This window comes from Suricata suricatta, chromosome 8 (genome assembly GCF_006229205.1).
Source record: "Suricata suricatta isolate VVHF042 chromosome 8, meerkat_22Aug2017_6uvM2_HiC, whole genome shotgun sequence".
Taxonomy (NCBI): domain Eukaryota; kingdom Metazoa; phylum Chordata; class Mammalia; order Carnivora; family Herpestidae; genus Suricata; species Suricata suricatta.
In genome coordinates, this window is record NC_043707.1 from 113,313,180 (window position 1) to 113,335,758 (window position 22,579).

General features: G+C 46.2%; 1 protein-coding gene and 1 non-coding gene across 3 annotated transcripts in view; one reads left to right on the forward strand and one right to left on the reverse strand.

Moving 5' to 3' along the window:
* Positions 1–22,561, forward strand: part of INPP5B (inositol polyphosphate-5-phosphatase B) — a 51,786-nt gene extending 29,225 nt beyond the window's left edge. For both annotated transcript variants that reach the window (XM_029946573.1, XM_029946574.1), the window contains 17 exons: positions 1,914–2,010; positions 3,699–3,866; positions 5,726–5,827; positions 6,601–6,715; positions 7,057–7,173; positions 7,971–8,158; positions 9,632–9,743; positions 11,714–11,823; positions 13,001–13,136; positions 14,369–14,479; positions 15,600–15,762; positions 16,745–16,980; positions 17,702–17,815; positions 19,732–19,816; positions 20,177–20,304; positions 21,360–21,471; positions 21,721–22,561. In XM_029946573.1, the coding sequence (XP_029802433.1) occupies positions 1,914–2,010; positions 3,699–3,866; positions 5,726–5,827; positions 6,601–6,715; positions 7,057–7,173; positions 7,971–8,158; positions 9,632–9,743; positions 11,714–11,823; positions 13,001–13,136; positions 14,369–14,479; positions 15,600–15,762; positions 16,745–16,980; positions 17,702–17,815; positions 19,732–19,816; positions 20,177–20,304; positions 21,360–21,471; positions 21,721–21,836 (2,210 nt within the window). In that variant the 3' untranslated portion in view covers positions 21,837–22,561. The remainder of the gene's footprint in view (positions 1–1,913; positions 2,011–3,698; positions 3,867–5,725; positions 5,828–6,600; positions 6,716–7,056; positions 7,174–7,970; positions 8,159–9,631; positions 9,744–11,713; positions 11,824–13,000; positions 13,137–14,368; positions 14,480–15,599; positions 15,763–16,744; positions 16,981–17,701; positions 17,816–19,731; positions 19,817–20,176; positions 20,305–21,359; positions 21,472–21,720) is intronic.
* On the reverse strand, positions 18,566–18,669 carry LOC115300552. Its single transcript, XR_003912719.1, has one exon. It is a non-coding gene; the product is annotated as a U6 spliceosomal RNA (small nuclear RNA).
* Positions 22,562–22,579: the final 18 nt, after the last annotated feature.

Sequence of the window (22,579 nt, forward strand, 5' to 3'; positions counted from 1 at the left end):
AGAGGTGCAGTAGGCATGACTTTGAGTAGATAATGAAAGAAAATGCAAAATGCTTATTGATTTATGATGTGGTTTCATCTTAGCTTGGGCAAACCATGCAGTATTTAATACATAGTAGCAGAATATTTACTATTGAAGCTTGAAAAGATGTGAGTTCTTTGTGTGCAACTTTTCATTTATGCATGTGAGAGGGTTATCATTTTTTTTAATATTTTTACATTGTAGTACTTGTTTTGCTTGTTGGTGGTGTTTGCTTATTTAATACATTCTGTCAAGGACAGAAATTAAACATAAATAAATAAAAACTTAAAAAAATAAAATAAAAATAAAAAAAATAAAAACTGCTCTTACTGATAAGTCATGTTACTAGCATATTTTCAGGGTAGTTGACCCTAGATTCTAAAGCTGCCTTCCCGGAAATGTGAGTCTTCAGGGGTCAGGAACACAAAGATCATCAAGGTGAGACACAGAAGAAAGCTACCAGTATACCTGGAACCAATATTACCCTGAATGTTAACTAACCAAAATTCAAATAAAAACTTAAAAGAAAAAAATTAAAAAAAAAATCCTCTGGCCACAGTGTAGACATTGGGTCAGAGATGGGGTGAGAAAGGTGCCAGGAAACTATGATCAGGATTTTGAAGTCATTCCAGGGAGACGCTGGTAACATGGGCCAATAAGGTGACATTGGAATATATTGATTTGAGAGGCATTTAGGAGGCAAAATTGAAAGGCCTTATTGATTGACTGGAGATATTGAAATGTAATTATTTTCATGTTTCAAATTGTGTGTGTGTGTGTGTGTGTGTATGTATGTTTAACTCCAAACTTTGTTTTTTTTTTTTTTCTGGTTCCTGTGAATGCATGGTTGAAAAATCCATGTTTAGTAATAGCCTTCAGGGCAGAATTCTTTCATGATGTTTCATGCCTCCAGTGCTCCTTGTAACTTGTGTGTTGAAGCAGCATCTTTCCGTGGCTTCTCGTTTGCTGTTTTCTGTTGACAAGAGATTTGGCCTTTTATTTATTTATTTATTTGTTTACTTATTTATTTATTTTTAAGTAGGCTCCACACCCAGCATGGAGCTGAACGTGGGGCTTGAACTCACAACCCTGAGAACAAGAAAGAGTCGGACATTTAATGACTGAGCAACCCAAGCACATCACAGATTGGGTTTTTTAGGAGCAAAGAAACTGTTGGCAGATTAATTTTCCTTTTCAGGTTTATCTTGGTTTAACAACTGTCGCAAAGAATTTATTTATCAAAAGTCCTTGGTTTGCTCTTTGGGTTTTGAGGCAATTTGTTAACAACGACAAGTGCTTCTCATTCTCTAGAGCACTTAGATCCTTTCCAGTGTTAGATCTCTGACCCTGACCTCTTTCGTCCTTGAACTTGAAGTCCTACTTGGAGTAAATGGTAGTGAGGTATATTTCATAATATGCTGTGAGGTATATTTCATGATATGCTCTGTGGTTTCCAAATCTTACTCACATGTCAACTATTTGATCCCTACAGTAAACCTGTGAGGGGCAGGGTAGGTCAAGTCACTGACATTAAGAGAGGTTGGACGACTGCCCCAAGTCAATAGGTCAGTAAATAGTAGAGCTGATGTTGGAGCTTAGGTCTAGAGATTTCAAAGTTTTATTCTTCCTGTAATGCACTCTGTTTCTAGGAAAAACACGTCAGACCAGTGGGATATTTATGTTTTCAGAAGTAAAGATCGCTGGATGAAATGCTTGGTTTTTCTCCCTCTCTCTGTCCTCTGGGAGCTTTGCTCAGACACCGACATAAGCTTTTCCTGTGCTTTCAAGCGGTATGTGGACGACCAGTGGTTCCTACACTACTATTTGAGAAGCAGGGGTCTGTATACTAAAGTATATGTAAGTGTGTTTTCATTCCATCCCCCTCCCCTTAGGTGTTCTTGACTTTGATGATTCGAGGTCAGATGGGAAAGGCCTGCTTGTGGACCAGAGCTCTTGGGGTCAGGATACAACAGACAGCTTCCCTACAAGGTAATGCACTCTCCCTTCATTTGTGCCTCTTAGGGTCACAGTTTTTTTTCCCTCATTATAGAACTGAGACCATTACTGTGCATGATGTAAGTTGGCCCGGGGTGACTGGCTTAAGAGATGTTGGACACTTACTGAGCATGTACTGTGTATGCCCCGCGCTGCGCTTTCCCCTGGATTATCTTCTTTAAACCTAAGACATAGGTTCCATTATCTTCTCTGTTTTACAGCTACAGAAACAGGTGAAGAAGTGACTTTATAGAATTTACCCTAGATCCAGACTAGCAAGTAGTCTATTTAGGGTTTGACACTGGCAGTCTAACCCTGCCTTAGAAATGCAGAAGATTAGAAACATTTTTATTTCTCCCTCCTATTCTTTTAGGAGTTTCCGGACCCTCAAAATACTTTTTTTCCATGTTTATGTTCCCTTTTCTTTTTTTCTGATATGCTGTTATATTTAGCCTGTACACGAGTGCCCCCTACTGATCATAACCAGAACCATCTAGTCAAGATAGATGAAAACCTTGCTTGTGTCAGTATTTTAATTATGCACTGAAGCAGTAGCGAACGATCCCTACACTTTACTTTTAAGTTTTATTTATTTTTTAAGGTAATCTCTATACCCAACGTGGAGCTTGAATTCACAATTCCAAGATCAAGAGTAGTGCATTCCGCTGACTGAGCCAGCCGGGTGCCCCTGGAATCCCTGAACTTTAAATGACAGCTAGAGCTGTCATTCTCAGCTCACTTTAAATTAGTATGTACTTGACATAATGCCAGATACTTATATGGTATTTATTCGGTGTCAGAAGTTGTTGTGGATGCTTTGTATATCTTAATTCATTAAGTAATCATCAACAAAAGTTTCTGCACTGTTGTTAGGATTATGTTAGATGAATGTGTCAAATTGAAAATTTTGCTTAACTTAAAAATTTTTTTGATGTTTATTTTTGAGAGAGAGAGAGAGACAGAGAGAGAATGCGTGCGCAAGCGGAGAGGGGCAGAGAGAGAGGGACGCACAGAATCCAAAGCAGGCCCCAGACTCTGTGCTGACAGCTTAGAGCCTGACACAGGGCTTGAACTCATGAACTGTGAGATCATGATCTGAGCCGAAGTTGGATGCTTAACAAGCAGAGCACCCAGGCGCCCCTATTTTGCTTAACTTTAAATGTTGGCATTTGAGTAATTTTTAGTATGACTGTTAAAACAACACAAAAATGAAATGCAGATTTTCGTGTTCTTATTTTATTTTCGATTATTCATGTGGAATAGAGAGGCAGTAGAATTGTCAGGTCAAAGGATCTGGAGAGTTTTATAGTCTCATTGCATGAAGCATTAGGGCCTACAGAGAGCATTGTCAGATCTGGATTGTGATCCGTACTCTGTGGCCATCCAACTGGTGGACCATGGACGATACTAGGTCTCATTTGTCTTATTTGTAAAAGGAGGGGCTTAAATCAGAATGTCTTCAATGCCCCCGAATCTGAGATCTTTAGCAGAAAATCTCCAGACCAATGTATATACAGTCAACCACATATAAGTTCATTTAATTGCACATAGAAATAGTGTTGTCTTAGTAAATACATTTGACTTTGGCCTCTTTTAACTTTGGAAACTTGTAGCTTCATGTTCATGTGTTTTGTCATGGGGAGACTCATCAGAATATGATAAATTTCTGTTTGTTTTTCTAGACAGAATAAACCCAAGTCTGACATCACTGACCTGGTTCGCGCCTCCACTATCACAGTATCAGACAAGGCTCATATTTTATCAATTCAGAAGTTCGGGCTGCGAGATACAATAGTGAAATCACATCTAGTGCAAAAAGAAGAGGATTATACCTATATCCAGGACTTCAGGTAGCTAACTGGGTGGACTGTTTTCAAAGCAAGGTGATCTCTCAGCTCTCTGAAATGTCAGCACTCCCTCCCTCCTTACCCTGGATTTGGAAGTCGATCCTTCTACAAAGTCTCACCCATCATTTTCGAAATGATCATTTCTTTTCACTCTTTATTAGTTGGCATTTATTCTTGTGCCTTTTCTGGCCAGGCGGGTGGTAGTGTGGTAGAGCATAAGTGACACAACTTGCAAATAGTTACAGCGATATTTGAAGAGATATAGGCGCCAGAAGAAGGAGTGATATCCTGAAATTTGCATATCTCTTGGTCATTCCAGGCCTTTGAAGAAAGTCATTTATATATTTATTTATTTTTGAGAGAGAGAGAGAGAGAGAACGAGAATGTATGCATTGAAGAAAGTCCTTTATTTATATGGTTATTTGTTTTTGAGAGAGAGAGAGTACGTGTGCGAGGGAGGGGCCGAGGGAGAGAAGGAGACAGAGGGTCCGAAGCAGGCCCCACGCTGAGAGTAGAGAACCCCCTGTGGGGCTCGAAATCACAAAGCACAAGATCGTGACCTGAGCCGAAGTCAGACGCTTAACTGACAGAGCCAGCCAGGCGCCCCCGAAGAAGGTCCTTTAAGTTGAAGTCAGTGAATTGAAGTTTGTGTTTGTTTGTTTGTTTTTTAATGTTTTATTTATTTTTGAGACAGAGAAAGAGCACGAGATGGGGAGAGGCAGAGAGACAGGGAGACACAGAATCTGAAGCAGGCTCCAGGCTCTGAGCTGTCAGCACAGAGCCCAGCGTGGGACTCCAACCCACGAATGTGAGATCGTGACCTGAGCCGAAGTCGGAGGCTTAACCGACTGAGCCACCCAGGCGCCCCTGAAGTTGGTGTTTAGTAATCTTTTTAGACAGGATTACTGAAAGTGAAATGAATAGGGGTTGCAGGATTCTGTTAGATCTTTTTATTTATTATTATTTTTATTAATAGTTTATTACCAAGTTGGTTTCCATATATCACCCAGTGCTCTTCCCCACAAGTGCCCTCCTCCATGACCATCACCCCCCTTCTCCTTCCCCCCTCCCTCTTCAGCCCTTAGTTTGTTCTCAGGATTCAAAGGTCTCTCATGATTTGCCATACTCCCTCTCCCCAACTCTTTTCCCCCACTTTCCCCTCCCCATGGTCCTCTGTTAGGTTTCTCCTGTTAGACCTATGAGTGACAACATATGGTATCTGTCCTTCTGCCTGACTTATTTCACTTAGCATGACATCCTCAAGGTCCATCCACTTTCCGACAAATGACCATATTTCATTCTTTCTCATTGCCATGTAATACTCCATTGTGTATATATACCACATCTTCTTGATCCATTCATCAGTTGATGGACATTTAGGTTCTTGAAAGTGCTGCTATGAACATTGGGGTACATGTGCCCCTGTGCTGTTAGATCCTTTTAAATCTGTGCACTGGGACTATACCACAAGGTAATGTCGCTTCCAGGTATATAAAGAGTCACTTGTGAACACAGCTGTTGCTTTCCTTCTGAAAATAACAAGGTTCTTTTTTTTTTCTTTCCAGTTCCCTACAGGGTAAAGAATCATTTTGTGGATTATGGCTTTCTAATGTGTTTTAAAGCTAAATAGGAATGTTCAGAATAGGCCTATCCTGTTTGAAGTCCTCATGAAGCACCAAATACCATGGCAGACTGCAAGTCACCCTTTGGTGCCACAGTCGTTGGTCTAGGTCAGGTGTGACACTTCTTGTCTTCGAATTCCACTCCAAAGAGACTGAAACTGGGCAAAGACAGCATAGGATGCTTTCCCCTGTCACCTCCAGAGTCCCCCTGAGTGACTCATCGGTTCTCTTTGTTGACAGGTTTTTTGTGGGAACATACAATGTGAATGGCCAGTCCCCCAAAGAATGCCTCCGGCCCTGGCTAAGCCATGGCATGGAGGCTCCAGATGTGTACTGTGTGGGGTGAGTGCCTCTCTTCTTGGTCGCCTCTGTATCTTGAGAAAGTACAGCTGGGGTTGAAGGGACAGGGACATGAATGTATAACTGCGTTTTCACAGCAGGTGAAGGAATTGAAAAGTGATCATGTGCCTAATAACAGCTGCTTCTCTGTTTGATGTTCTTCCTCGTGGTAAACAAATTTCTGGCACCATTAAAGTGATGTGCTTTGCATTTAAATGCTATTATTTAATTGTCAGTATAACCCTCCTGTTAAAATCATTATACCTTGAACTGACTTTCATCACTTAGACATTCAACCCTTTGTTGGTCACAAAACAAAGATACGTTTTGCCAGGGAAGGAAGGGTAGCCTTTAAAAAGCCCCATCAGTCATTTTTTCTCCCTCCATACTTCTGCCTTCTTCCCACTGCCGGGGCACTATGGATGGAGTGGGGCAGGCCAGAAGCCTGTATGCAAAGTGGAAAGGGCCAGAATTTGGAATTTATGTAGACTTAGGCGTGGTCCCCAGTTTGCCGTTTGGTTCTTGTGTGAACTAGTGGTCTCGGGTGTGAAATGGAGATGCTTCTAGCTGCTTCACAGGCTGGCTGTGGAGAGGAAATGGGTGAAAGCACTGGGGGTTCCTTAGCATTTAGTCCTTTGGCTCCTAGTGTTTATTTTTCTCCTTTCTTGAGGGCTCTGCTGTTTAGCCGGAGAGCTAGGACACACAAATCTAAACCAATCTGAGGACTTGTCTCGCACATTACCTGTCTCTGCCTGACTGCCTGCTGCTTATAACAGGTTCCAGGAGCTTGACCTGAGTAAGGAAGCCTTTTTCTTCCATGATACCCCAAAGGAAGAAGAGTGGTTTAAAGCTGTATCAGAAGGTCTTCATCCAGATGCCAAGTACGCAAAGGTAAGAGAGGGGTCGGTGACCTTTAATTTTATGTTGCCCTGCAGGGAAATTCTAAGACCGTTCTTGACTTTTCCATAAACCAGTCCTAATTATTTCAGTTCCAAGTCCTCCAGAAGAGGCGCCTTGGGTAGGAAAGACGCAGGTCTTGGCGCCGGTAGGCTGTCCACGTTATCACGTAGCATGTTCAGTGAGCTGGAAGGTGATTACCCCGTGTCCTGTTCTGGAGAAGGAGACACCTTAGCATCCTGAGCCAGCCCCGAGACCACTTTCCCCTGGGACATTGATTCCCGTTCTCCACTCTGTTTCACGCCGTGACTTGAATGTGTGGCTCTGTTGTCCAGGTGAAGCTCATCCGACTGGTCGGGATCATGCTGCTGCTGTATGTCAAACAGGAACACGCGGCGCACATCTCCGAGGTGGAGGCTGAGACCGTGGGGACAGGAATCATGGGGAGGATGGTGAGGTTTTGCTTGGTATGCTCGGCACACCGATGGCCTTGACCCTGAGGGTTTTGGCACTGCCTCTCCTGATACGTGACTGCCCCAGTGTGACAGTGCTGGTCTGGCAAGATGAATGGGGCTCAAGCACGGCTAGAGGGAGCAGACCACTCAGAAGTCGGATTTTAGCAGACTGCTGGCTGACTTGCCCCATTAGCATGGATCCCTGTGTCCACTCCACACTAGAGCCTCGAGCTGATCTGCCCATTTCACCCATGAAATATGTTCCAGAGACTCTGTTGGGAAACCAAGATAAAGAAAGAACGCAGGGGGCACCTGGGTGGTTCAGTCAGTTAAGCATCCAACTCTTGGTTTCAGCTCAGGTCATGATCTTATGGCTCATGGGGTCAAGCCCCTCGAGAGAGATTCTCTCTCTCCTTCTCTCTCAAAATAAATAAGTTAAAAAAAAGAAAAGAAAGAATGCTGATAACAGGTTTGCAATTTCCTTGTCTGGAGGCTTACCTACAGTCCCGCTTTCAGGCTCTGCCACAAGAGCTTGGCTTCCTGCGGAGAAGGGCAAGCATGTGGTCTGCCTGTGACTTAGTGAAAAGTGGACTCAGCTTTGCCTCAGTGAGTGCCTAGTCACTCTGGCCAGTGACTCTTGGATTTGTCTTCTTATCCGTTAAAATGCAGACAGTGACACTGCTTCATTTCCCTGTCAGGGTTATTCTGAAGAGGACACAGTTTAAAAGTGCGTGGGTGGGAGTGACTGACCCGATGAGGTTGTGAATCGGCCTGTGTGGGGCTCTTTCCCGCAGGGTAACAAAGGAGGAGTGGCCATCAGGTTCCAGCTCCACAACACCAGCATCTGTGTCGTGAACTCTCACCTGGCGGCGCACACGGAAGAGTGTGAGCGGCGGAACCAGGACTATAAAGACATCTGTTCTCGAATGCAGTTCTTTCAGGCTGACCCAGGCCTCCCCCCTCTCACCATCAGCAAGCACGAGTGAGTCTGGGCGTGGAGCCCAAGCAGTTCACCGCTCCTGCTGTGCCGAGCCCGGGGAGCCCCCCCTGTTTCGTTGGGGGGAGGCCCCCCACAGCCCGAGCGGGAGCTCCAGCCAGCGCTCGCTTACACGCAGGTCACGTCCCATGAGTTGTTCAGTTTCCCAGCTCCCCGTCTGGCAGACCTCCGAAACCTTTGTCCCTCGTCATTTGTCCCCAGAAAATGTAGATTTACTTTAACGTAGGTCTGCCTCGATAAACATCCCCAGGGAAGCAACCAAAGAGCAAGCTTCTCAAGCGCAGGTTTTACAAGTATGCTTTAGGATTCTGTCGGTCCATTCTTTCCAGAAGCATATGTAACGGAAACCGGACTGTGGGAGTCTGCCTTCACTTAGTCTTGAACCTGTTGATCAGCATTACCAAGTTGTAGTTACAGCTGCTTGGAGAATCTTGTGCCGATCTTTGTTCCCTTTATCTCTAAAACTGCTGTATGTCTGAATTCGAGGCATATTAGGATCCCAGGCTTTACGGTAACACTTGAAGCTTGTGCCACTTCTTTTAGAAAAATGAAGAAGCCACTGGGGCCACGGTGTCTGCCAGGGAGCACACAGATTCAAGCCTCTCATCCCGCCTGCAGCGGTGGTGGAACTGTCTTGAGCTCACTGGCCTTCTGGAAGCTGACAGGATGGCTTTCCTTCTCCAGGGAACCCAGCAGGGAGCGTGTCTTCTGTTCCGCTGAGCCTCTGGCACCCTAGTTTGGGAGGTTGGCGGCTTGCATGTCAGTCTGTCTGCTGTGAGCCCGTGGCTGCATTCACTGTGGTGCGTGTCTGCTGCTCTGCGCTCGCCAGTGTCTGGCTACTGGCTTCTGACAGAGCGGTAGCGGACTTGATGGGATGTGTACGGTCATCTGGGCATGCTCGGTTAGCCTTCTCCCAAAGCAGCAGGTGGAATAAAACACCTGTCACACTTTGCACAAAGAGCCAACCGAAGATACAGTGGGGGTTAAACTCAGACTCCACTGTGAAGGTTGAGCTTTGTTTCAGAGGAACTCAGCTCTAGAAACAAAGGCGGAGAGTGTGCTTTGTGGACTGCGATGTGCACGGAGGCGACACGTTGGCACCATCTGGTTTGGGGCCCCTGAGCAAGTGACATGCCACCCAATATTCGATCTTTGGTGCGTCTTCCCAGGAAAGAGGTGAATGGCGGTCTCGCTTTTTAGACCTGATTAGACTATCTTTCCAACCACACAAGAGTGAAGTAGTCCAGGACAACTCAAGACTGTTTCTCACGAACCTGGAGCAAGGTCCCGGAGTCAGCAGCATGTTAGCTGTGGCAAGAGAAAAGATTTCCCCGAACAGCTGAGCCCCTTCCGTCCCAACTCCCAAGAAGCAGAGCCTCAGGGGCCTTCTGTCAGAAGCACTGGCGAGGATGGGGGAAGTCCCGCCTAAGCTGTGACCTTTGTGCTCTGTCCTCACAGTGTGATCTTGTGGCTGGGGGACCTCAACTACAGGATAGAAGAGCTGGATGTGGACACAGTGAAAAAGCTCATTGAGGAGAAGGCTTTCCAGATGCTGTACGCATATGATCAGGTACACAAGGCCACCGTGCCCTCTCAGGGAGCTGTCCCACCACGGCGAGGGCACAGGAAGGCCTGGTTTCTCCGCCCTCAGCCTCTTCTTCCTCCACTGGGCACGCTTCCCTGAGAAGCGGATGGCCAGTCCTTTGTCTTTTCCTCGTGCTCCCTCGTCCATGGCTGCCTCCCCATCGGCTCTTCCCTGGAGGCACCTCATGCCCCTTGGAGGCAGGAACATGTGTGCTCGCTCTCAGACTCTCTCTCTCCCTACCCCCTTTTGCTGGTGCTTGCTTGTTATGCATTTGTTCAAGAAGGGCTAAAAGGGTGCCAAGCTGCTCACAGAGACCCTTGGTATGTTAAAGATGATTTGTTAAATTATTTTTCGAGTGAGGCCCCCTGCCCCCTCCTGCTCCTCAGCCAGGCTTGTGCAGTGTAAACAATAGCTCCTTCTCCGGAGCGGCTTCCTTCACTCCTGCCAGGAATCAGTTCTGGAAGCCGCTGGTCTCCACCGTGGTGTGGGTCAGCGTTTCTTGCTCAGAGCCGGAGCCATCTCACAGGACCAGAGTCGCGTGTGTCTCGCTGGCTTCCTTGAGGCTACTCGTCCCTGTCGGTTTCAGAACCATTCAGGTGGTCAGGGTTGTTCAGAAGGTTCAAGTCCCTTTTCTTTTCAGTCTGTAGCCATGTTCTTACTGTCACCAGTCTCAGTCTTTGTGTTAACCTTTGTGTCCCCTGGTGCATATCACTCTGAGGGAGAAAAAATCTCAATACTGTTGTGTCTTTCTTTTATGGAATCATCTCCTTTTTGACCCATTTTTCTCTCCAGTTTTTTTCCTTACTTTTTTTTTCTCTTTTATCCCCATTTTGGCATTAAGACTGTCTGTTTATCGCATCTGTATTCTGGAGTGAGGCATTCTGGCTTCCCTGGCGGTGTCCTACTCATCTCCTCTTCCTTTTTCTCTGGTCTTTCTTCGAGTAACAGTACCTGTTTGGTGTATTCTCTGCTTTCAGATGGTTTAAAGGTCTATCCATACCGATTTAAGACTCAATCTTATATTAACATCTACATTTTTAATATTTCTGTGGCCTTTTCCTTAATAGTTTTTTTTAAGGCATTCCTGTTTTGGGGACTTTGGCAACTGTCATTCCCCGAATAGCTGTCCCCTTGTGTCCAGTGCTAGCTGACAGTTCTTCAGCAGTGCACGCCGGGCCGGGCTTGGTCCACCAGGGAGGAGACAGGAGCACCTGTGGCTATTCATCTCACTGAGAGAGTGATCTGGAAGGAGCTCCTAAAACGAGCGCAGCAGGAGGAATGCTGGCTATTCTCAGGATGCACCGGGCCCTATTCTAAGCTGACAGTCTTCCCAACAGTCCGGGAGGCAGACTCCATTACCAACCCAAAATTCGAAGAGGGGGGAAACCAAGGCACAGAGCTTCCCCCAATTCACATAACTCATTTGATAAACTCCTCTGGAAAACTGTTTACATTTAAATTTAATTCATACTTGTTTTGGTACACTTCTGTCTCCTTCTACATATAGGAAAGTGCCCTTTGCTTTTTGGACTGTATCTTTCCAGACCCTTTTCCATGGAGTTCTCTTTCCGTGTACAGCGGGAACAACCGTTATGCAGATGAAATGTCTGATACTTGGAAGGAAAAGCTCTATGTCTGTTGGTACCTGATCCTCTTAGGGACATCTCAGTAAGATGGTATTCAGGCCCCTTAGAGGCAGATGCACTCTTGTAAAAGAGCCATAAGAACTGTACAGCAGGCAAAGGAACGGTCAGCTTGCTCCCCTTCCTAGGATTTTGTTCTCAGAATCTTACGGAATAACTATCTCATGGGCCTTTCCCTTCGGGTTAGCGCTGACTTCCAGATCTAAGCCCTCCCCTCTGCTAATTCAAGGTGTCACTTTTTTATTTTGAGGGTCTTGTTGTTGTTGTTGTTGTTGTTGTTGTTGTTGTTCCCCTTCCGCCTTTTTTTTATAGCTGAAAATTCAAGTCGCGGCCAAGGCTGTCTTTGAAGGCTTCACTGAAGGCGAGCTCACGTTCCAGCCCACGTACAAGTATGATACCGGCTCCGACGACTGGGACACCAGGTAGGCAGTGGGGGGGGGGGGACCCAGAACTTTTGAGAAGCACTTGCCCGTAGACCTAAGGAAGGAGATAGGAGTCCTACGACTTCCCTGTGGTTTACGCTCTGGTCAGACATTTTCCCTCAGTATCTGCTCATCCAGTAGCCCTGCCCTCCGGCATGTTTTCTTTTCGACTGTCTTAGGCTTTGTTCCACAATAATTTATTTTATTATTTATTTATTTATTTATTTTTAATTTTTTTTAAATGTTTTATTAATTTTTGATACAGGAGAGACAGAGCATGAGAGGGGGAGGGACAGAGAGAGAAGGAGACACAGAACCGGACGCAGGCTCCAGGCTCCGAGCTAGCTGTCAGCACAGAGCCTGACGCGGGGCTCGAACCCACGAACGTGAGATCTGACCTGAGCCGAAGTCGGAGGCTTAACCGACTGAGCCACCCAGGCGCCCCCACAATAATTTACTTTTAGTTATGCTTATGGTGATAGGATGATTCTAAGCAGCTTAGCCTGCACTTGTCACTACATAGGAGTTTATCGTTTTTCTTAGTGCTTATGGCATGCCTCACCTTATGTCACACACTTCTGTGATCTCATTTAATCTTCTCAACAGCCAGAAGTAGGTGTGATTTATTATCTTCAAATCTTAGATTGGGGAACGGAGGCATACACAAATTCAAGAACCTCTCATGGGGCACCAGGAGCATGCAACTCTTGATCTTGAGGTTGAGAGTTCGAGCCCCACGGTGGGTGTAGAGATTACTTAAAAAAAAATCTTAAAAAAAAAAGACAGGAAAGAGCCTCCCAAAAGGGCAAGTATAGAGCCAGGATTCTAATCTAGATGGTAGGAAGTCAGAGCTGTCGAAACCACCATCTTTTAAGGACCACAGAGTACTTAACTTCCAGATTGCTCTTTTCATCTCCTCCCCAGAAGAGGGTAAACAGCAGAGAATCATTCTGAACCGTGTTTGGCTTGGAGCCCTCGCAGCTGTTTTGGGTGATACCCACAGGGTACATGCTATCCCCTGCTGGGCCCGAAGCGCTGTGCCTTCTCGGATCCCTAGGCTTGCATGCACATGCATGGGGAAGGCCCTGTCCTGTCTCCCCAGCTGAGCCAGGGTGCCGGCCAGGCGCTGGGCACTGGTGCACCTGTGCCAGCCCCCAGCGCAGCCCTTGCATTTCAGTGAGAAGTGTCGTGCTCCCGCCTGGTGTGACCGGGTCCTCTGGAAAGGGAAGAACATCACTCAGCTGAGTTACCAGAGCCACATGGCCCTGAAGACCAGTGACCACAAGCCTGTCAGCTCAGTGTTTGACATTGGGGTAGGTGGGCAGCTGATCCCCATTGCCATCGCTTTGTAGGGAACTGGTTCTCATAACCGCTTTTGTCCCTTTGGTTTCCTCCTCCCCACCTGAGCGTGAGAAAGCTTTTAAATGTTTTAGGGGTGCCTGGCTGGCTCAGTCTGTGGAGCATGTGACTCAGGGTTGTGAATTTGAACCCCATGCTGACTGTAGGGAATACTTAAAAATTAAAAAAGAAGAAAGTTTTAGTTTAAATCCAATTCATAATTATTTTGGTATATTTCTCCTATGTATTTCTATGTGCATGGGCATTCCCCTTTGTTTGTTTTTATGGACTGTGTTTTTCTATGCATTTACAAATGTGTCAGTCTTCTGTATACAACGTAGAGGATTTTTTTTGTAAAAGAGATCACCTTATGCATATTATTCTGAGAGAACATCTTTTTTTTCCCTACTGACTACGTCTTAGGAGATCTTTCTATGTCAGTAAAGGTAGAGCACCCTCCCCCTCCCGCTTCCGGCGACTCTGTAGGAGCTTATTTCCCACATCCTGGCTAATACTGAATTTTATCAGCCTGAAGTTTCTGCCAACCCGATGGGCCAAAAGAAAAAGATATGTCATTATTATAGATTACGTTTCTTTGATTGCCGGTGAGGTTGAATGTCTCTTTATTTATGATCTCTTCTGTGACTCCTGTTTCTTTATTTTACCAATTTTCGAGGGTTCAGGTAGAGGCATGTCAGAATCTGTGAGGGTGTGAGTGGCTTGAAAAAAGCCTAATGGGTGTTACGGAGTTTTATTATTGGGAAGTGACAAAAATTGTGTTCACAATTCACAATTCGGAAGGGAAAGCCTGACAAAACCTTAGCTGATGGAGCACAGGTTACAAAAGCTTGAGAAATGCCGCTTTAAATCAAACCCTAGAGAAATTTCTCGCCGCAGGCCTGTTGACAGCAGCGAAGTCACCGAGCGTCTTTCTGCCCCAGGTCTACGACCTGGCAGAGCTCCCAACCAAGCTTCCACTCCAGTGTCTTCTCTCTGCTAATCAGGAGGCGGTTGGCTTTACCACAAGTTCAGCCTCTGGAGGACCCTTCTGAGACTATTGTTAATTGGGTTCTTTGTTAATTAAATCTATTTAGTCTTTACTTTCTGTGCAGCTCTCAACTGCTCTTACCCAATACTGTGAGTGTCTTCTTTACTGAAAAGGAGGAGATGGGCAGAAGGCAACTCAGCTCTGATGTCTCCCTCCCAGGTGAAGGTGGTCAATGAAGAACGTTACCGGAAGACTCTGGAGGAGATTGTGCGCTCCCTGGATAAGATGGAAAATGCCACCATTCCTTCTGTGTCCCTTTCCAAGCGAGAGGTAGGAAGGGCATGTTCGATTCATAGAACTCTTCCATTCATAGAACTTAAGTCTCATCTGCAAGGCCTCAGAATTCCTGGAGGCACCTGTCCGACCACTGGGCTCCAGTCTTCTTGGCTGATGGGCTGCCACTAGTTAAAGCGAGGCTGCTGATGTTGGCTGAGGGGAGCGGGTCGTTGGTTTAGATGATGTTCGTCTCCTGATCATCTACATCAGAAGCCTTTCACCTTTGTGGCTCATATGTTTTCACCCACACATGGGCCATTCATTAACTAAATGATGGCATAGATGAGCCATAAGGTGTTGTGTTTGATTTTAGTGTAACTGGGTAGGTATTCTTACAGGGGAGTTTTCTTCCTCCTGATATTTTGCTCTGATTGAGATTAAATTGAGCCTGAATTGCTTGGGTACACACATACTGGTGGGAGGCAAGGCAGTGTAGAAAAAGGATGGGCAGTGGAGGAAGTCAAGTTAGGGCTGAAGATTTTTCATGGAAGAACTATAGCTCTTCTACATCATTCGGAATGAACAATACCAAGAAGCCGATCAATTGGAGATTTATGGTGAGGGTATTTAAAAGAGAATTTTTTAAAATGTTTGTTTATTTTTGAGAGCAAGATCCCAAGTGGGAAAAGGGGAGAGAGAGAGAGGGAGACACAGAATCAGAAGGAGGCTCCAGGTTCTGAGCTGTCAGCATAGTGCCCGACGCAGGGCTCAAACCCACAAGCTGTGAGATCATGGGTACCCCACAGTGATGGTAATGCCCTAGATGTCCAGCTACTTGGGAAAATGTGCCTGGTCTTCATGTTTGGGGATGCACTTTGTAAAGGGTATTTTAGAAATGGTCTTCGTATATAGAAGATCGAAGATTTGAACTTTAAGTCCTTCAGGAAATCTATTTATAAAACAACACGAAGTTTTTGGGTTCCTGGGTTAAACACAGACAGCTGGTCTTCATTGGAGCTGTGGCCTCCCCCGTAAATGCCTAAAGCAGAAACGTGATTCCAAAGAGGTAGTCCTTCATTTTCTTTTCAGAAAGGGCAAAGATGACCCAGTTGGGTGGCCAGACAGGTTACTGAAAAGAAGGCACTGGTCTGAGGAGCCCTGGTCTTGCCCCCAGTTCTGTTTTCAGAATGTGAAGTACATGCAGTTGCACGTACAGTCCTTCACAGTTCGTAATGGACAAGTGCCCTGCCAGTTCGAGTTCATCAACAAGCCCGGCGAAGAGTCCTACTGCAAGCAGTGGCTGAGCGCCAGCCCCAGCAGAGGCTTCCTCCTGCCAGGTGAGGCCTCCGTTCCCAGCTTCCCGGCTGCTGGCTTGGGGAGCACTCTACCCTGCCTGCTTATTTTCCGAAAATAAGCTTTTTTGCTCCTGAGTGTTTTGTTGTCTGATTGAAACTTCTAAAAGCCCTGTGAATGTGAACCATCCACGAATAAGGTAGAAAAACAGTAAAGGGCAGGAGTTCAGCTTGAAAACCTTCCTCAGCTCTCTGTGTGTTCCATAATTTCACAGAAAGAGAAGACAGAAGACCTCTGGGAAGCAGGAGCTGTTGTCGAAGGGCCCATTCTCCCTGTCTGCCTCACTATAATCAGCTCCCAGCGTCTGCTCTTATAGGGAAAGATTGCGGGATGGTAATCCAGAATTTACATCTGGCCCTGGAATGTACCATTCATGTCTTTCCCCTGACTGCTTCTTTGCACTCTGTGGCATGCTGTGTGGCAGAGGGATTAAGCCTGTTTTGTGGACAGTTCGCAGGCTGATATTTCCCTTATATTTTCTGCTGGATGGGGTGTCTTCTGACCTGGCCCAGGGCAAGCGCCTTGATCCATGCCTTCAATTATATTAGTAATTCTTTTTTTTAAATGTCTTTATTATTTTATTTTGAGAGACAGACAGAGAGCGAGCGGGGAAGGGGCAGAGAGAGAGGGAGACACAGAATCTAAAGCAGGCTCTAGGCTCTGAGCGGTCAGCACAGAACCTGATGCGGGGCTCGAACCCACGGACTGAGATCATGACCTGAGCTGAAGTCAGCTTAACTGAGCCACCCTGGTGCCCCTGTATTAATAATTCTAACTTGAGCTATTCCAACTTGGACTCTAAACTCCTTGTTCATGTGTCCTCTAAGTGCCGAGTACACACATACTTGTTGGTTGGCTGATTCGTTTTATTTCCTTTTCAGCCCCTTGTGCCTGATCCTTGTCCCCTTGGTCCCCTTTCCTCTTGGCCTCTCACCAGCCAACATCACTTTTAATGTTATTCTTCAGATTCTGCCATTGAGATCGAACTGGAGCTATTTGTAAATAAGACCACAGCTACAAAACTCAACTCAGGTGAAGACAAAATTGAAGACATTCTGGTCTTGCACTTGGACAGGGGAAAGGATTACTTTTTGTCCGTGTCTGGGAACTATGTGCCCAGCTGTTTCGGGTCTCCCATCCACACGCTGTGCTACATGAGGGAGCCCATCTTGGACCTGCCGCCTGACACTGTTAGAGAGCTGGTGAGTTACAAGCCACAGAACGGCAGTCTCTGTCTTTCCTACATAATTCATTAGAGAAACTCAGCCGCGGATACTAAGATGTGAAGCCTCCCTGGCTCCTGATTTGATTCCTGTTTTTGTCTCAATCATCACTCGGTCATTCTTCAACCGAACTGAATTTTCTAAGACGCAGAAGGCTCCTCTGGAGAGAATTCGAGTACAAGGGGACTAATTTAGAGCAGATTTTTAGTGATATGCGTCCCCCCCATGCATTTTGTTTTTATTTAGGGACTCTTAATTTCTATTCTCTTCATATATGAGGTGAAAACAGAGGCCCAGTAAGGAGAGTGATTGGTTACGAGTCACATGGTGAGCTAACAGTGGACCTGGCCCCTGACTTTAGGTTTTTGGACTCCCAAGTCTGTGCCCTTACCTCTCAGACCACATTCTCACCCTGGTTCTGACGGTGAAATGCTGCTGGCAGGATGTGTTTTCCAGAAGACGATGTACATTTCACCTGATTGATTGAAACTGCTTGCCATAACCCACTCCTGATTCTCAAGTCACCTTTTGTACCTTGATTCTCCCACCTGACTTCATTTGCCTGTGGAGTGTTTGCTTAGGGGATTGGAAGGCTTCCCTTCTTCCGTGGGTTCGCTGCCCCCGTTACCAGGCAGTCTCCTGGAGCTAGCCTGTCAGAAGTTCTATTGGCGGGCCTTCGGACTCTGCTTTTTCTTTTCAGACTCTGATGCCACTACAGACTGAAGATAATGGGATCCAGTTGGAGAATCCCATGGGGATCCCCAAGGAGCTCTGGATGATGGTGGATTACCTGTACCAAAATGCTGTCCAGCAGGTAGGTGGGGGTTAAGCAGTCAGACCTGAGGCCAGGCTGCCTTGGGAAGGAGCATTAGCTCCAAGAACTTCTGGTGTAAGAAGCTTTTACCCCAAGGAACTTGTGGAAAGCTGTTCGTCCCCCAGGGTTGAACAGGGGATACATTCATGGTTCACACCCCCATGGGACCTTGTTACATACAACACCTGATTCCCCGCAAGGGAGGCAGCCTTGCCTCGGATAGCCTTCGAGGCACAGCATGTTTCCCTGACCTGGTCTCTGGGGTCCTCCCAGTAGAAGGCCATCTGGATTGTTCTCAGGATGTCAGCCTGCTATCCTTATGAGGAACTCTTGCCAGTTTCTGGGAATGGGAGGGGCTAATTTGTTGATGAGCCAGACCGAAGTAGGAGACCAGACAGAGCCCCCAAGCCTAGAGTCAGGAGGCCTGATTTCTAGAGTGATTTGGGCAAGCTTCATGAAATCAGACTGGTCAGTTTCACTGAGTCCTTCATCTAGGGAGGGGACTAATACAAACTAGAGTCTGTCACAGTGCTACCCCTTGGGAGCAACATACATTCTTATGACTTTCTCTTTTCACTTCTCCCCACTCCTCACATTTATTATTACAGTGTACCAAACACTGTTCTAAGCGTTTCACAGCATTGTCTCAATTAGTTCTCACAGTCGCTCTCAGATGAAGAACCAGGGTTCCAGGAAGCTAAGTAACTTGGTCAAGATCCCAAAGCTGATAAATGAGTAGGACTGGGACTTTAACTTAGGGAATCTGTCTCTAGAAGTCACTTCCTTAGGGAGAGGCCATGCTAATCTTGTGTGTATCATTCTAGTTTTGGTGTATGTGCTGCCCAAGCAAGCACAGAAGTCCCATTTTTTTAAATGTTTATTTATTTTTGAGAGAGAGAGAGAGAGAGAGGCTGTGAACATGGCAGGAGAGAGGGGCAAGAGAGAGGCAGACAGAAGATCTGAGGCTGACTTTGCGCTGACAGCAGAGAGCCCGGTGTAAGGCTTGAACTCAAGAACTGTGAGATCATGACCTGAGCCCAAGTCAGACACTTAACTGACTGAGCCACTCAGGTGTCCCCAGAAATTACATTCTTAAGTATTATGCTAATCTACTTTCTCTTTTGAGCTCCATTCAAGTGTAACTTTTGAGCAATACGTAGAATATTATTATTCAGTTATGTGGCATTAAGTCATTTAATAAAATGAATATAAAACATGGTAGGACTTATGGAAATACCTTTATTGCCATAATCTTGTTTTCACAAGGTAGGGAGGTACCTTTTTAACTTTCTCCATCTTATAAATGATATATTTTCTTCACATTTTTCTTTTTCTGTTTAATGCCTCTGTAACACTGCAGGAGACATAGCTATTTTTTTAAGTTTTCCCTTATCATTGTGTGCAACGAACTATAGAAATGATCCCTGAAAGTATAGTCTTTCCCTTATCATTGTGTGTAGGTATATGCCATACCTATAGTGTTGTAGGTTTTTTAATGTTTATTTTGAGAGAGAAACAGCACGAGCAGGAGAGGACCAGAGAGAATCCCAAGTAGGCTCCGTGCTGTCAGTGCAGAACCCAATGTGAAACTCGATCTCATGAATCCTGAGATCATGACCTGAGCGGAAATCAAGGGCCAGGCATTTAACCACCTGAGCCACCCAGGTGCCCCTCCCCCCATAGTTTTATAATAGATGTTTTATCACTTTAAAGACCTGTCATGGGAGCGTGCTGGGGAAGGCCTGCAAGATGAATTAGCTGCATCAGCCCTAAATTTATCAGCTTGTTTATCAGGGTGATTTAAAGGCCTCACTACACTGCTTGCTCCCTTTTTACACCTTCCTGGTAGGTCAGGAAATCATGGCTGATTTTCTGAGAAGAATATAATGATTCTGTGACTTTCTTTCCTTTTGCAGGAAGATCTGTTTCAGCAGCCAGGCCTGCGGTCAGAATTCGAGCATATCAGGGACTGTTTGGACTCTGGAATGATTGAGTCCCTCTGTATCCTTCAGACACTCGTGTGTGCGTGCGTGCGTGTGCTTGTGTGACCACGATTAAGAGGTGAGAGCAAAGAAAGAACAGTATTTTAAGGCTCAAAATCAGATCATGCGTCCTCAGCTATCATATTTTTCTTAAAGTTTGCATAGAGACTTTACAACTTTAAGCAACTGAGAAAGCAGGAACTCAGGAAGGCCCTGCTAAGCTGACAAAGAGCTTGGCCCCCTTCACCACGTCAGGCTGGCACCCCAGCTCTGAGCAGAGAGCCTGGCTGGGCAGGCAGCACTTGTGACATGCGCTCATCCCTGGGCCTTTCCCTAACCACGGCATGGCGTCGTCTGTTCCTTAACGATGGGCCAAAAGCCGCCAACAATCATTCCGTGGCTGAAGCCCTGCTGCTTTTCCTGGAGAGCCTGCCGGAGCCCGTCATCTGCTACAGAGCCTACCATAGCTGCTTGGAGTGTTCCAGCAACTACACAGCAAGTAAACAGGTGAGGGGAAGCATCAAAGCATCAGCATACACGTGCTGCAGCCCACGGCCCCTGGGGCCCGAGGGAACAGAGTGGGTGCAGTCCCTTAAACGCAGTGTCCTTCTAACTCTGCTCCAGAGCTCTCCTTCCCAAACCTGTTCTTCCTCTCCTGCCTCCTTTTCTTTTAAAGGCTTCACCCTTAACTCCAGTGACTCAACCCGGAAACCTGAGTCATTTCTGAGTCGTCCTCTGCTCGCCTCCCACATGCCCAGTTCTCTTGGTCTGTCTTCCGTCTTCTTCCATTCTTGTTCGCTCACCTTGGTCCCAAGCCCTGCTGGTTTGTTTTGCGTACCGCCCTCAGACCATGTGCTCTAAAGCTCCCCTCATTTGCTGTTGGTCAAACACCACACTTGGCTCTCCATTGCCAGTTAATGATTTTCTTAAACAAATACTCAAGACTTTTCATGACGTGGCCTAGTGGTTCACACATGTTCACAGGCTGTAGCAGAATCATCTAGAAAACTTGCTAATCATACAGGTTCCAGAGCCTCCCCCCACATCCACTGAACCAGAACCTCTTTTGGGGTGCTTCTTGTACGAGCTCACCAACCGGTCACGGGGATGTGCAGATAGCCGGAACACTCCCTGAATTCTGTCCTGGTCGACTGCTCTCGGCTTAGCGCCTGTTCAAACAGTGGTGCTCCTGCTAAAATTGACTTCTCAGTGTGTTCTTTCTCCTTATCTCACTGTTTTCCTTCTCTTGCCTTGTTTACGCTTTCTTTTGTCCTAGTCCTTGCCTCTGTGAGCCCAGTCTTGTCTTCAAGACCCAGTTGAAAATGTCTTCCATTCACCTGCATCTTCCGAGAGCACATAGGTAGAATATGACCTCTAAATTCACATGGCACTTGATCTGTGCTTCTCTTTTGACATTTGTGCCAAGTGCTAAATGATCAGGGCTGTCTTTGCATAGCCTTTCTCATGTCCTGGGATCGTGCGCTCAGTTCCTGGAATGTAGAGATGCCTGGCAGACAACTGACTGACACAGAAAAGACAAACGCCAGTTCTCCCTCTTTCAGGTCATTTCTACCCTCCCCACCTTCCACCAAAACGTCTTCAACCACTTGATGGCATTTTTGCGAGAACTACTGAAAAAATCAGCAAAGAATCATCTGGATGAGAATATTCTAGGTAAGCAGCCGAGTGTCTGTGGAAAGCATCTCTGCAAACCGAGAGACTCAGTAACAGAAATGGGCTTGAGGGCGGTCCCAAGACCACTGCCATGGAACTAAAACCTCCAGCTCTGGGCACAGTTCACCCTCACAGAGCTTTTGCTTTCCAAGCAGAAAGTAATGCTTTGGGGCCCTCCTCCCAGCTCGACAACACAAGAAGTAGTGCTTCTTTTGCTGAATCATTTCGTTTTCTGTGTTCTTCATGCAGCTAGCATCTTTGGCAGCTTACTGCTTCGAAACCCAGCTGGTCACCAAAAGCTTGACATGGCAGAGAAGAAGAAGGCTCAAGAATTTATTCACCAGTTCCTCTGCAACTCACCCTGAGCCTCTCTGTCTCTTCTCTTTTACTTGAGGCAGCCCATTACCAGCCCCACCTGTTTCAGATCAAGAAGCTGACGTGAGGGCTCTTGGGAGCAAAAGTGGCAGCTGTTTTCCTGAGCCCAGATCCCCTCCCCCTCCCACCGTGGCTGTCACACTCACGCTACTGTGAGTCGTGAAGACCTAGGGGACATCCACCACAATAAAACTGACAGTCAGTGTTCAGCATTAGTTATTTAACACAGATCTCTCGCTCTATTTTTTTAAGTTTCAAAGATGTCTAAATAACCTTACTTCCTGTGCTCACTCAGCCTGTCTCCAGGGCATTGTCAGTGCCTTATCTGTAGCCTGGGCCAAGCTCCCCACGGTCAGGGGGACAGACTTTGGGGTCCTGAAGGGAGAATGAATTGGATAGCAAGAATGCAAATAGAATCTGCTGGATAAACAGGTCACCACCACCCCAGATGCATCCAGTACTCTAAGCACATGTATATGTGTATATACAAAGCCTACCCGACCCCCTAGCTACTCGGATGTGGCTCAACAACCCTGGAGCTGGCACTCAGCCTGAGGGCAATACGGTGGCTCAAGAATGAAAGTACTGAAAAAATTGGTGTTGTGGTGAAACAAGTGGGATTTTCCGGAGTCAGCAAATCTTCGAGACTGTATATGATGCGTCCCCTTTCTCATGTGTGTAATATAGTTTAATGATAAATGTATTTATAACAGTGGTCCTTTGTATGTTTTTC